The 13,045-nt window shown below is 39.2% G+C and overlaps 1 protein-coding gene and 1 long non-coding RNA gene across 6 annotated transcripts in view; one reads left to right on the top strand and one right to left on the bottom strand.

The window, feature by feature from the left end:
* Nucleotides 1–1,057: 1,057 nt before the first annotated feature.
* On the bottom strand, nucleotides 1,058–6,930 carry LOC146388539 (somatostatin receptor type 2-like). 2 transcript variants are annotated; one of them, XM_084925912.1, is made up of 2 exons: nucleotides 6,810–6,930; nucleotides 1,058–4,597 (listed from the first exon to the last, which is right to left on the bottom strand). In XM_084925912.1, exon 2 carries the CDS (start codon nucleotides 4,552–4,554, stop codon nucleotides 3,442–3,444), a length of 1,113 nt encoding a protein of 370 aa, XP_084782038.1. In that variant the 5' UTR covers nucleotides 4,555–4,597; nucleotides 6,810–6,930; the 3' UTR covers nucleotides 1,058–3,441. The 2 variants fall into 2 exon arrangements, with proteins under 2 accessions (XP_084782038.1, XP_084782037.1); XM_084925911.1 differs by lacking the exon at nucleotides 6,810–6,930 and adding an exon at nucleotides 6,042–6,356.
* LOC146388538 (uncharacterized) overlaps nucleotides 6,409–13,045 on the top strand; it is a 105,884-nt gene continuing 99,247 nt past the window's right edge. For 3 of the 4 annotated variants that reach the window (XR_014800054.1, XR_014800052.1, XR_014800056.1), the window contains exons 1-2: nucleotides 6,409–6,518; nucleotides 7,421–7,531. This is a non-coding gene — a long non-coding RNA (uncharacterized LOC146388538). The remainder of the gene's footprint in view (nucleotides 6,519–7,420; nucleotides 7,532–13,045) is intronic. The other variant, XR_014800053.1, reaches the window with a different exon arrangement.

Raw genomic sequence — 13,045 nt, 5'->3', positions numbered from 1 at the left:
TATGCTGTCTGTCTCATTTCTTTCTTTTTGTTTTTGTTTGCACATTAAAATATATTTTCAGAAGTGAAGCGCTGCCGTGCATGTACTGTTATAGAAGAACAAGGACAGAAACAAAAGTGGAGTCTCACTTTGTCAAAACTTAGACTGAACGCTGAAACACAGCTGATAGCTGATAATCACATGCCTAACTGATCAGATGTAGGCATGTGATTATGGCTCCACCTTGTGGTCACATTTAAAACCGCAACACAAAAAAAGAACAAGCCTGGTCATGGGCATTTAACCACATCCTGCACTAAAACAGCACATAAGATGAGGTTGTATCCCTTTACTACTTTACATTACTTCATTATTTATGACATAAGTGAAACTTGTCTCGTATTTATGATTTGCTATGACAGTTATTTTGTGTTAATTTGTGTTAAGCGACTATAACTTCCGACTAATTAAAACAGTTTAAAGTAAATTGGATTTTAATTTAACATTTTGTATCCTTAGAAAATTGGTTGAGAATTAAATGAGTTCCCTCGTCTCCATAAACACACATTAGGAAATAAGCCGTAGCCACCTTGTAACAATATTGAAACACAAGTCAGCGAGGTAGCGTATTAATAAAAATAAAGTCTGGTTATTACAACACCAAACGTGCTTAATTTTAGTGGGTATTGAGACCACTCACACATGCTTTGTGCAGTGTACTATAGTGGACTGAGCCAATGTGAGGTTCATGAGGGGGAGTTCAACTTTCAAAATAAATTATCTTCCAGTCTATATTTAAACTAATAGCTTTCATTGGGTTTAATAATATTTAACATGAAATAGTTATAATTTGCTTGATGATTGCAATGAGCGGAGCTATACCCCTTTAATTTCCACCCATGATTGCACTGACATGACCACATGATTTTAGGGAGGGAGAGGGTCCAATCAAATTTCCCCTTTAGCCACACCTCTGGATACCTTTGACATCTAAGTCCCAAACTCTTCATAAACAACCTCTGTGTTTACCTGCTCATTCATGCTGTGACAAAGGTCAATTTTAAAAGACTGCACCAAATGATTTTTGAACATATTCTTTATTTAGTTTCAACACAACTATACACAATCTCATCTCATTAGATAACTATTTCACTTTAATTTAACTAAACAGGAGCTGGGGGAACATATATATCCCAAAATACAGGAATGGTAACATTCACAAAACAAAGAAAAGTGAAATAAAACACCAATAGAACAGGCAATGTAATCAATTCAGATATTTTAAAGGAAAAAAATGGATTTTAAGAAATCAGCATTAATAAACAGCAGTGACACAGCTCTCCCTTGATATCTGCTACCATGATACTTAATGCAAGGTGTTTATTTTGCTCACACATACTAATACAGACTATAAGCTTTCACATGTATCTGATGTGTTTGGTTTCATAGCTCAGAGATGGTGAGTTTTTTTCTTCTTCTTCAGTCTTCTGAGCAACATCTAGTCATAATGTATTCCTGGAGTCATCTCTCTATTATTGTCATGCTATAAATGTTTCTATGCAACCAACACCCACTGGTCACTGTTGCTATAGAAATATAGGACACTAGAGGTGCTCCATGTCTTTCAATGCTAATAAGAAGTTACAATCCTGTTAACATATGCAGCATTACTGCAGAGAGAGTGCCAGGCTGGATATGGAATTTGGTTAGTTATGGATAGGGTGTGACTAAGTGTGTGTGTGTGTGTGTGTGCACTTCTGCATATCATGTAAACACTCACACAAAGAAGTACATATTGAACTCGGCATGCTTAAGGCAGTAGTAACACATATTTTACCTCTTGTTTGCTAGAGAGTGCTAGCTGACATGTTCACATCAACACATGGGCAGTCACAATTCTTTATGAATTAATTAAAATCTATCAGTAGCTTTGATGCTTTTGAAGAAACCTCCACATCTAATATATTAGATTTCATAAACACAAAGATAGTAATCCGACTATAGGAACAGAGAGGTCACGGGCTGCCAGAAGGAACTGTGGACTCCTGGAGCAGCACAGTGATGATTTAAAAAGGAACACCACAGCCTCTTTAGGATAAGTGTTCTAGCCCTTCACAAATTCACAACACGCAGACACGAAGTGTTAGAAACCACACTCAAAATGTAGCCCCAAGACGCCACGGAGGACGATGGGTCAGAGTCAAAGGATACAAAGTGTTAACTAATAATATGTGATGTGGAAGCTCAGCCTCCAGATACAGGAACTGATTTAAGATATAGATCAAGTGATCTGTACCCTTTGATGCGCACTGCAGCTCCTGGGAAACCGGTGGACAGGAAAAAATGCAGTAAAATAACTATAAATAAGAAATTATCTTAACAGGTTTCAGGTTTGGAAAAAAACATAATAAAAAGACTCTGGATTCATTCTTAATCATTTAGAAACAGCTCTTCAAAATTTAAGCTAATTGGTAATTATTACTTTGCAAACAATGACAGCAAGATTATTATATGGTAGATGTCGTTAAATAATAAGCAGTGTTGTGAAAAATCCAGTAAAACAGGAAGGTAACATTGCTCTATTTAATACCACCATGGTACTACAACCCTACGAAATGTCTATACATCTTAGCAGCACTTTGGTTAGAGGCTTGCTTGATAAACTGTCAAGCCAGTACCCTTTAATGGGACTTAAATTATATATGTACATAGTGTAATGCAGGGAGAAAGTGACACAGGACTAAATATTTGGTGGCCTACTGAACATTCATATTTACATGAGATACATTTGTATTACAAGGAAAATCACTCACAAAAATAAGAAAAAAGTAGCTATATTACAGAACATAATGACACACAACAGCAGTGACATTCGTTATGTTCTACAGCTGTTTTGTACAAGACAGGATTGAGAGATTCATATATTTATATACATTTTCTGACTTTCTTTAAATACAGTTTCTATTTTGTTTACTGTCAAAACACTTCCCGAAAAGAAGCAAATAATCTGCAGTTACACAATATCTTGAGCACACTGTTCTCTTGTTATTTTCAGCATATACAAAAATGTGTAAACTTGGCACAGCCTCTCTGCTATAAACTCTGTACATAGTGCTGGGTCTCTACTACACTGGTTAATTGGGCACATTTGCAATTGGGTGTTGGCGTCTGTTTAGTTACTTCAGAGTTAATACACTCGGGACTGAGGAGATTAAATTTGCATTTCATCCACAGCCTAAAGACAGCATTTATGAATTTGTGTTATTATGTTATAATAGATTTGCTTAGAACCTGATAATACATCAAGAGGGACACTGCAGTTTGGCATGCCTTTGATTTTTCCTCTGTGTTGGTTTTTAATAAGTTTAATATTTAATAATGTTCTTCCTGATGAAACCTTAGAGAGATTGGTAACTGATGACTGTTTCTGAGAGTGTGTACATGAGTCCAATCAGCCGCCCCTCAGATGCTTGTCTGCAGGTCCCCATTGAGCAGAGTACTCTGGGTCTCCGTCGGGTCATTCATCATGCGAGATTTGTCCTGTCGGCTATCACTTCGATCAACCTCGTCCAGCCCTCCCACATTTTTAAGACACAGGACATTTTGGAAACTCTTCTTGAAGTTCTCTGATAAGAAGGCATAAAGGATGGGGTTAGCACAGCTGTTGGCATATCCTAGAACCACCACGAATGCAAAGGTACTTCTCAGAATCGGGGTGGTGCTGATGGTGCCCGTCACTGATGTGACGTTGAAAACGTAGAAAGGCAGCCAGCAGAAAACAAACACTGCCACCACGATGGACACCATCCGGGTGACTTTCCTCTCTGAGCGCTTCCTCTTGGAGGAGCCCACACGGATGCCTGAGGACTTCACCTTGATGATGATGCACAGGTAGCAAAGGCAGATGACCATGAGGGGCAGGAAGAAGCCTAGAATGAATGTGTAGAACATGAATGCTGTGTAGTAAGCCTCTTGAGGTTCAGGCCATACGATGGTGCAGAAGCAGCCATCGTGCTTTGTAATTACACCACTGTAAATAACAATTGGCAGGTTAACCATCAGTGACACCCCCCACACTGCCAGATTGATAGTCTTGGCCATGCGTGGCTTCCTCCACTTTGTGGATTTAATGGGATGCACCACGGCCAAGTAGCGGTCAATGCTCATGACCATCAGGCAGAAGATAGAAGTGAACTGGTTGAGGGAGTCGACGGTCATCACGACCCTGCATAGCACAGGCCCAAAAGGCCAGTGGACCAGGGCCAACTGGATGGCAATGAACGGCAGGCCAAGCATGAAGAGCACGTCAGCCACCGCCAAGTTGAGGATGTAGATGTTAGTAACTGTCTTCATCTTGGCGTAGCGCAGAATGACATAGATGACGAGAGCGTTTCCACACAGCCCCATAGCACAAACCAGAAAGTACATGCAGGTGATGACCACCGTGCTGGTTCTGTTGAAGCTGTGGTCTGTGTAGTTCCCGTGGGGGATGGACTCATTGTCCTGCATGAAGCTGTCGTACATGAGGTGCTCCGACAGGTTCGGAGGGGATGACGGGAAGATCCACGAGTCCATGACACCTCAGTCTCTCTGTGTCGCACTGATTATGACATCCCACCTGGACACAAGCACAAGAGAAGCTATGTTGCGGACAGATGATATGAGTGGCTATTATGTGGCAGAAAACTGTCCACATGCGAGCATACGATGTAGCAATAAGAAAATTTGTATTTTTTCCACACGTATGGCCAGCAGTTTATATAGGGAATCTAATAGTCTACACCATGATTATCTGTATCTCTGTTGAGAACAGACCTGACTAACAGCATGTCTTAGGAGGAATATCTTCTCATACAGAAGCTTAGATGGTGCTTTCTACCTGAGGTTAGACCTTCTTTGCTCGTTTATTCGGTCAGGCTTACTGCTACCGAGGGAAATCACTCCACACCCCCTAAAGCCATAAGCTCTCCCGGGGGAAATTCTTTCATTTCACACGCTGCAAAACGATCAGCTGTGACAAGCCACCTTGGATTCTTTGTTGACACATTTCCCCCCCCACCCCCCCACCCCCAATTTATTAGGGGGAAGGCATGGATGGAAATTTATCTCAGCTTAAGTAATTGAATGGGGGGAATCACGGCACTGCCAATAGCCTTGTTGCAGTGAGACTGAAGTGCTTTTCACTGCCAGTACACAGGAGGCAAACGTGGTCTGACAACTTAGTTTGAAGCCAAAAAGATAAGAGGTTTTATTATGCCAGTGCATCATTTTCTCCATAGCAGCAGGAAAGGTTGGACTCTGCCTGCAGTCTTGTATTTTGGTAAACAGCCGACCACATGTTACTGTTGTTCGGGTGCTTACACTGTTGTATTACCTATCACTTGGAAACTGGAAAAAGCACATTCCCATCGCAAAGAATAAATAAGATTAGTGATTAGTTCTATAGAGGCAGAGCACAGACACGATTAACATGGTGCCTAAAGCACTTGTGTAGATGAAAAATGAATCACACACCTAAACACTGCAGGTGTATGGTATATTGTGGAAAAAATGCTGTGTTTGAGGTACTGTGCAAACTGAGCAACAGGTATTCTCTCTCTCTTCCTATAAAAATATACAGCCAAGAGCCAGCACAGGAAGAAAGGAGTCAGGAATGCAGTTTGCTTCCAGCAAAGATGGTAAAAAGAGTATTTTGTAGCTAAAAGCCTTCAGGAACCTGTTTTGTTTTTTTTTTTTAGCAGAAAACAAGACAATGACACAAATCTGGTTCAGAAAAGACAAACTGCGAAAGAGTGAGGTTAAGTCATTCATTAACAATATTAGGAAACTCTATATACAAACAGGATAGGATATTGTTTGGTTATGTGTGTTGTGAAATTGCGCCAGTGTAAACAGTTAACAAAATTACCACAGCCCACGGAAAACGGGCGAGACATTTCTTTGGCTCAAGCACATTCAATTTCCCGTTTTCAATTCATTAATCCGTAAATCTGACTTCTCCTTTATTTTCGTACATTTTTTAACACATCCCTATCAGTTGCTCTTGGAAGTTATTGTCTTACCTGTAACTGGGCTTTTTTTTCAGCATTCACAGAACACACCGCTTCTGTGTGGGTTCAAGTGTTTTCAGTGTCCACGGCAGGTTCATCTTCAAATATTCCCCAAGTTTGTCTCATGGGCGAGATGGAAAACCACTGCGCGATGCAAAATTTCGTTTTGCATTAATTCCGTACTGTATTGTGTGTTAGGCGGCAAGAGAAAAGGAGACGGATGCCATCGTGGTGTGGCGCGCGCAGTAACTGTCTCCGGCAGAAGGACGCGGGGATGTTTAAGCAGTGCCGGGGAGGTGCTGAAGAGACTCACCTCTGAACGAAGAGGGACCGTCTCCAATGATGCAGATAGCCAATCCCACATAAGATGGAGCTGATCTGCATGAAGCATGCTATAATTTAGCGACTCTGGTGGCGAACGCCCTGCGCCACTGTGGATAGGATAGTTCTGGGATGTGACAATAAAGTTGACACCAAGACTTAAAGGAGGTCAGTTCATATCAGCTTATCATCCAGTTATCATTTGACTTTAACATTTTGGTTACAGGATCGAGGCACGAGTTCTTTTTCATGAAAGAAGTTATTTACTTATTTACTAAAGTTTATTTACCCGATTTACATTTTTTTTAATTTCAATTTTATGTAATTTCTGGGTAAAATATGTCAGAACGCATTTCCTTAAAGTCAGACTAGGATTGGCTAGGAGACGGTCTGTTGTCACAAATTTTCCCGGAAGTTACAAACTCAGATTTTTGATTGCGCACAAAAAAAGGAGCTTACCTTTAGCTGAAGCCTTTAACGCATGCGCTTTATACGTGAAAACTCTGCGGTTCGAAACCAGGAGCTAACACAAATGGTACGACACCTGTTCCTCAAGCACAGATAAAAGGACGGGTTGCGTCAGGAAGGGCATCTGCCCTTAAATCTGTGCCAAATCAAACAATACGGATCCATGCGCTGTGGCAGCCCTTGGGAAATTAGACTTTACAGTCTGAGCAATGCGGCATAGGCACAGTGAAAGTCAAACTGTCAAAAACAAAAAAAATGGAGTGACTGGAGTGAGACTTGGATGTCATCCACAAAGGAAAATATTACTTTCAGCCAAAAAAAAAAGTGTACTGCAAGTTCATGCCCATACTTTACCTTTAGTTCAACTTTTGCCCTTCAGGGGGCAGTAGTAAGCACAGAGCTGTAAAAACAATCAGGTGTTGCAGAAACCTCCAGCACTCATGCAAAGCTAATTTCATCTTGTTTCCCGAATGTGGTAAACACAATACATATCTAGCAGTCTCAACGATGCAGGATGTAGCTGAGGTGGTTGCAGAGTGCTTCACTTCACATCTGTGATACCCAAGCGTTGGTTTTGAAGTGCTGTTTTTGATGTTCTTCAGTAGCTCTGCATGATGGGAGAGGGACAAATCCAAATCCAGCGTCCCAAACATCTACTCGTCAACCTGCGGGTGACAGTACACAAGCCAATCAAATCATCCATCGCATTATGAGTGAGTCTTCTGCACAGTTAGAACACAATATTAATGTTTCAGAAAATCATATTCTAATTGCAATTATATAGTCTATAAAAATTCAATGTTTAGTTTGTATAAAGTGGTTAAAGAGACATATATAATGATTTTTTTCCATCTTGCTGATAGTGACAGAGAAAGAGAGACACACTTTTATCACTTTTATTTTTAAGAATTTTGTTTGTTAGTTGTGTTTTTAAGCACTTGTACCTTGTATCAATGGTACTGCAACCTCTGGTAAATGGTACGGTACTTGCTGTAATCTGCATGGGGTCAAAAGAAGAGCAAATGATACCCTGTAAGTAACAGGCTGGCATGAAAATTTGGGGGCATTATTCAATATGATAGCATAATACTAAGGTGCCACTTAGGTTTCTTTGCAAATGGATGAATGTGGGTTTTTTGCCACAAAAGCCATGACTAGTAAGCTGACAGACCTGCACTTTCTGTCCTAACACTACTTGTATTACTCATGACACATGAAACAACAACCAATCGGGAACATGTCAGACCACATCGGGTTTAAAATTGGACTTAATCTACTGTGTCTGCCTTGTTTTTCTTTTTCGTTTAAGAAAAGAACTTAGGGAAGTGCAATGTTTGTAACATTATTTTCAGATTTAGGGTGGGCGTTAATGGCTTAAAAGCATACTTTGTTTTTACATAAATAGCAGTTCAGGGAAAATCTAGTACTGGGTGCACTTCATCGTCAATGCCTGTCTGCTAATCCTGCATTTAAAATTCGCATGAGGCCATTAAGCAGTTATTGATTGGATATTAGGCTTTCTTTTTTCTTTTTTTTTGTGAAAGCCAGGAAACAAGCACAAGTTGACTGTCCAGAAGAAAGACAAAGAAGGAAAAGGAAAAGGTCATGGGGGAATTTAAACTGTAATTTATTAGTAGGTACCTTGCCGCGACAAAGAATCAATGACCCATTAACTTGGTTTTGTGTACAATGCAATATAGTTAAATTAAAGCGATCTATTAACTTTTCTGTATGATTTTAACATTGATATTGTAGGTAAAACTGTGTTGTCATTGAAACCTTGGCATTAGACAAGTGTCTTGGGATGTTATGGCAACTGAAGGAAAAAAAAGATTTTTTCATGAGGCCTTTAGGCACTAACACTTATTACGGGTATTCCCTCTGCGAAAAATGCATGGCAGTACATAATAGCACTGAACGATGTGCAGAATGAAATCCTGACTTGGCTTTGCTGGGTAGTTCAGGTCTTTATTTGCTTTCTAATTACTGAGGCATGATGAAGTACCTCTCTGGTCCAGGCCCTGAACTGAAAACATTGATTATACATCGTACCATGGTGAATTGACAAGCAATTAGAAGCCCGAGGCAGCTGTAAAAATATTTAATGAATACTACTGATGCTTTTGGCAATTATGTAATGACTGTACCACCAGTGACAAAAATTAAACAGGTGTTTTTGGAACCTTTTTATATAATAAGTTAGCAAACATGAAGGAAATTAGGCTTCATTCAGAGACTGTTGACATATTTTGTCCTTTTTCTGTCTTTAGTGTTTTGTCACTTATAGTGCTGCAAATTGTAAAAGAAAAAAAGGTTACTACTGGACTGTGTAAAAGTCTGGCGCCACCCCTCATTCCTATATTTTGCTAGAAAAATGGGAAATATGGGCAGAAATTTATTGCAACACCTGCAAACATACATGGAAATACAGTATATAAGCCAAAAACAGTCTAATAAATGAATTTATTATAGCCACCTTTATTCTTCACCACAGCCTGAACTCTCTTAGACCAGTTTTCTTGTCATTTTCAGGAATAGTTCTCCTGCCTTCTTGGGAGACATTGAATGTTGGCTACCTTTTGTTGGACTCTGGGGAGGCCAGTCCACGAATGATAGTGTTCTACTGTGTGTTTTTCTATCCAGATATGCTTCTGCTGCATTGGCAGTGTGAATCATTGTCCAGATTTTTTCCAGATAATATTGCATTTTGGACCAAAATCTCAAGATATTTTTTATGATATGTTCATAATTCCATTGATTTTAATAAGAGCCCCAACACTACTGGCTGAAATGCAGCACCAAACCGTGACAGAGGCTTCTCGAAAAAATGAAATACATTTTGTGAGGTTTTTTTTGATAAAGTTTCTGTGTTTACATGTTTTGGATCTTTAAGTGTTAAGTTGCTTAAAAAAAACAACATTCCCCTAAAAATATTCAGATACAAGGTTTAGACTGGCAATGAATAAAAAAGACGCCAATGCCCAAAGAGATCTTTGAAAGACCTTTATAACCTGCTAAAATTATTTTTAACTGATTTTAAAGCATTAAATAAAAAGGACTAAATTAATTTCTCAGACAGTCATGAACAACTTTCCAACACACAACTGTGTATGGAACAAAACAAATTAGATGAATTATTTATTCATCAAACCAAAGACTTTGTCTTTTCTGTGACTAAGGCACTCTCAGCCATATGCCTTGCCCGGTCTGTGCCAACGGCTCTATCAGTAGTCTTAACATACTGCGATTTATTTACAGAAAATGACTCTGCCTGCTGCAACAAACTCTAACTCCTGTGAGACACAGTTGCGGTGACTAAGGTGATTCTGAAGGATAATGATCTGCTTCATGTTGTTCTACATAGTCTATTACAACAAACTGAGCACTAAGAAATACAGACGTTACCTTGAAACACACCTGTTGGGACATTTAGAACACAGTAGTCGGATTTGAGCACCAAGGTTCACAGTTGACATTGGAAGGCTTCAATCATATTGAGTATACTTTTTCAGCTGTATCCAGAGTGGTTTCAGTGGGATCTCACTGTCCCCATCTTCATTTGTTAAAGAGTATTTAACACAGATAAGATTTGGTATTAGATGCCGTGACTGTTAATAAAAAACTGAGACAAACCTCTGATTGCTATTCAGCTGAATTTTGCTGTCAGAGGTATCTTTTATTTTGCTGGCATGATGTCGCCGGACTGTTCATCTTTGTAGCAGGAAGCACAGGTTATAATCAAGCTGGGAATAAACAGTGTGGGTTGATGCTCTCCACAAAATGATGGGTGATTAGGAATCATTTAAAAGTCAGTGCAAATCACTGCGCTTGACAGACGTTTTAAGTGCCAGCCATTTCTCATAATAGCTGTACCAATGACATTTGACAAAACGTGATGTAAAATCCAAATTAATTACTATGTAATTCCTCATGTATAATTCATTTATGAATGCTTTTTGTGATTGAAATAGCTGGTTAAGTTGAAATGATGCTACCCTGGAGGTACGAGGTATGATAGTGGAATGATTTAAACCTTTAATGTGAGGTACATTTAAATAAAACATACCCAGACTTTCATTTTTTATTGTTAATATTATTATTTTATTGTACAGTTCTGAACAGAACACACAGCACAGAATTTTGTCCACCTAGCCATCAGCCTAGCTTAGCTGTTTGTGTGCAACAGCTTCAGTTCCTGATGTGGCTGTAAATGTGCTTTTAGAGCTTTGTCATAGGGTGTTATCTGGCATGCAAACCAGTCACTGCTCTCTTTTCTGTTGTTGGAACAGAGCTAAAGAACTGCTTGTTTCAGAGCTGTTTAGTGCGATTGATTATCTTTGCTGGAGACTGTTCCACTGGATTTTTAGTGCTCTCAGGTTGAGTCCAGAATTTTCTTTAATTGCTTTCTTATGAGTTACAGATAGCATACCTTTTTCCATCTTATCCATTTGCACACAAATACCAAACACAATTAAGGATGTCATTTGTGTAACATGATAAAAACTAAAAAAGAGCTAAAGCTAACGTTTGTGACTATTGTTTATTGTGCAGGGTAATCTTCTCCATAGTCACATTGTTCAGTCAACACCATGTGAGACTGTCAATACCCAATATCAATGATCTGGAAGGAGGGCTGTTGCTACAGTGTTTCCCTTCGGTCGATTGCTTTGGAGGATGGCAGCTGTGATGGTACTAGCGGGGGACTTTGTACCACTGTCACCACATTCATGTGGCCTTACTTTCACATGTTTGATGTAAGTGTCCTTCCATCTTTGGCTCTAGAGTGATAAATACAGAAGGTTTTATTGCACTCACTGTCACCGTCATTAATTCAAGTAATGTTTTCTACATCTGTGTCTCTTCCTTTTCACACATTGCCCTCCTCAGATAAGGAGTAGACCCTATTTCACTGACACACACACAAGGAGAAAGACACGGGAGAGGAGCCAGCTCACAACCTTTAGAAGTACAGTGGTACATCGTGCTGATATGGGACCAGGCCCCCTTTTACTTTCAGAACTGCTTTAATTCTTCATGGCATATATTCAACAAGAGGCTGTAAACATGGAACCATGTTTTCAAGTTGTTTACAGCTAAAATCTGACCCTATCATCTGAATGTCGAAGCAGAAACTGAGACAATGTTTTTCTAACCTTCTTTATTCACTGTGACTGTGTGAAATGTAAACTTACTTTAAAAAAAAGATGTTTAAAGTTCAAAAAACACAGAACGCTGGAAAGCAGAACCACAGCCATGACACTGACATGCATTAACAATGCATTTTAAACAAGAGAAGATTGTCTGTAAACTCTAGAGATGCTTGTGTGGGAAGTAAATCAGCAGTTTCTGAAATACTCAGACTAGCCCAACAAAGATTGAAAAATTCAGAGTCACTTAAATTTTCTTTGAATTCTGATGCTTGGTTTAAACTTAACAGTTTGTTTTGACCATGCCTACATGGCTAAATGCAGTAATTTGCTGCCATGGGCAGTTGACCCAAACACCCAATAAAGTTAGCGTTAAATAAAGGCTGGATTCTTTATAGAGCACTGAAAGCTTGCTTATAGACACATTTTCTTTTCATGTTCTGAGTATTTTCTTTTCCTCTGGAAGGTCCTTGGAATTGTTTTCTTCCACTTTTCAAACCAGACTTCAGACAGAATTTTATGCCCTTCACAGCTGTAACTTTGTGACTCATATTCTCTTTCAAGTGTTGCCTGGTTGTGTGGTTACATGTTTGGGAAGCAGAAGAAACTTGCTGTGAGTTAAACGATGAAATGAAAACTAGAGGAAATATATTTTGAAATGATCAAATATAATTTTTAACTTGAACAGGTAGTTTAGCATTTTTTTTCTTTCTGAAAAAGTGAACTGTTATACTGTTAGAAGCATTATAGAGTCGAGCATTGCACTTTTGTGGGCTTTATTTTAAACACAGAGGCGTTTAATGAATCTCTTGAGCCTTCCATCCACAAAAAGCCAGTTAACAGTTTTAAATCAATCTTGCAATCTTCTAATAAACCTTTTTTTTTTCAACACACTTTTCTGCTTTACAGCTGTGTGTGAGAGGTGGAGCACCTGGTCGTCGTGTGGTACTTTCTAATCTTATGAAACCAATTGGTTTTCACTCTACTTTTCGGAGCCCAAAGATGAGAGATAAAATAGCTCATGGAGGGAGACAGGTGTTGGATAAGATTTCTCAGGTATGCTCTGTCTGAATAAGCTGT

Source organism: Perissodus microlepis, chromosome 4, assembly GCF_051167445.1.
Source record: "Perissodus microlepis isolate ML-2025 ecotype Zambia chromosome 4, ASM5116744v1, whole genome shotgun sequence".
Classification (NCBI taxonomy): domain Eukaryota; kingdom Metazoa; phylum Chordata; class Actinopteri; order Cichliformes; family Cichlidae; genus Perissodus; species Perissodus microlepis.
Note: the sequence above shows the minus strand (reverse complement) of the source record. Positions and strands in the feature narration are given on the sequence as shown.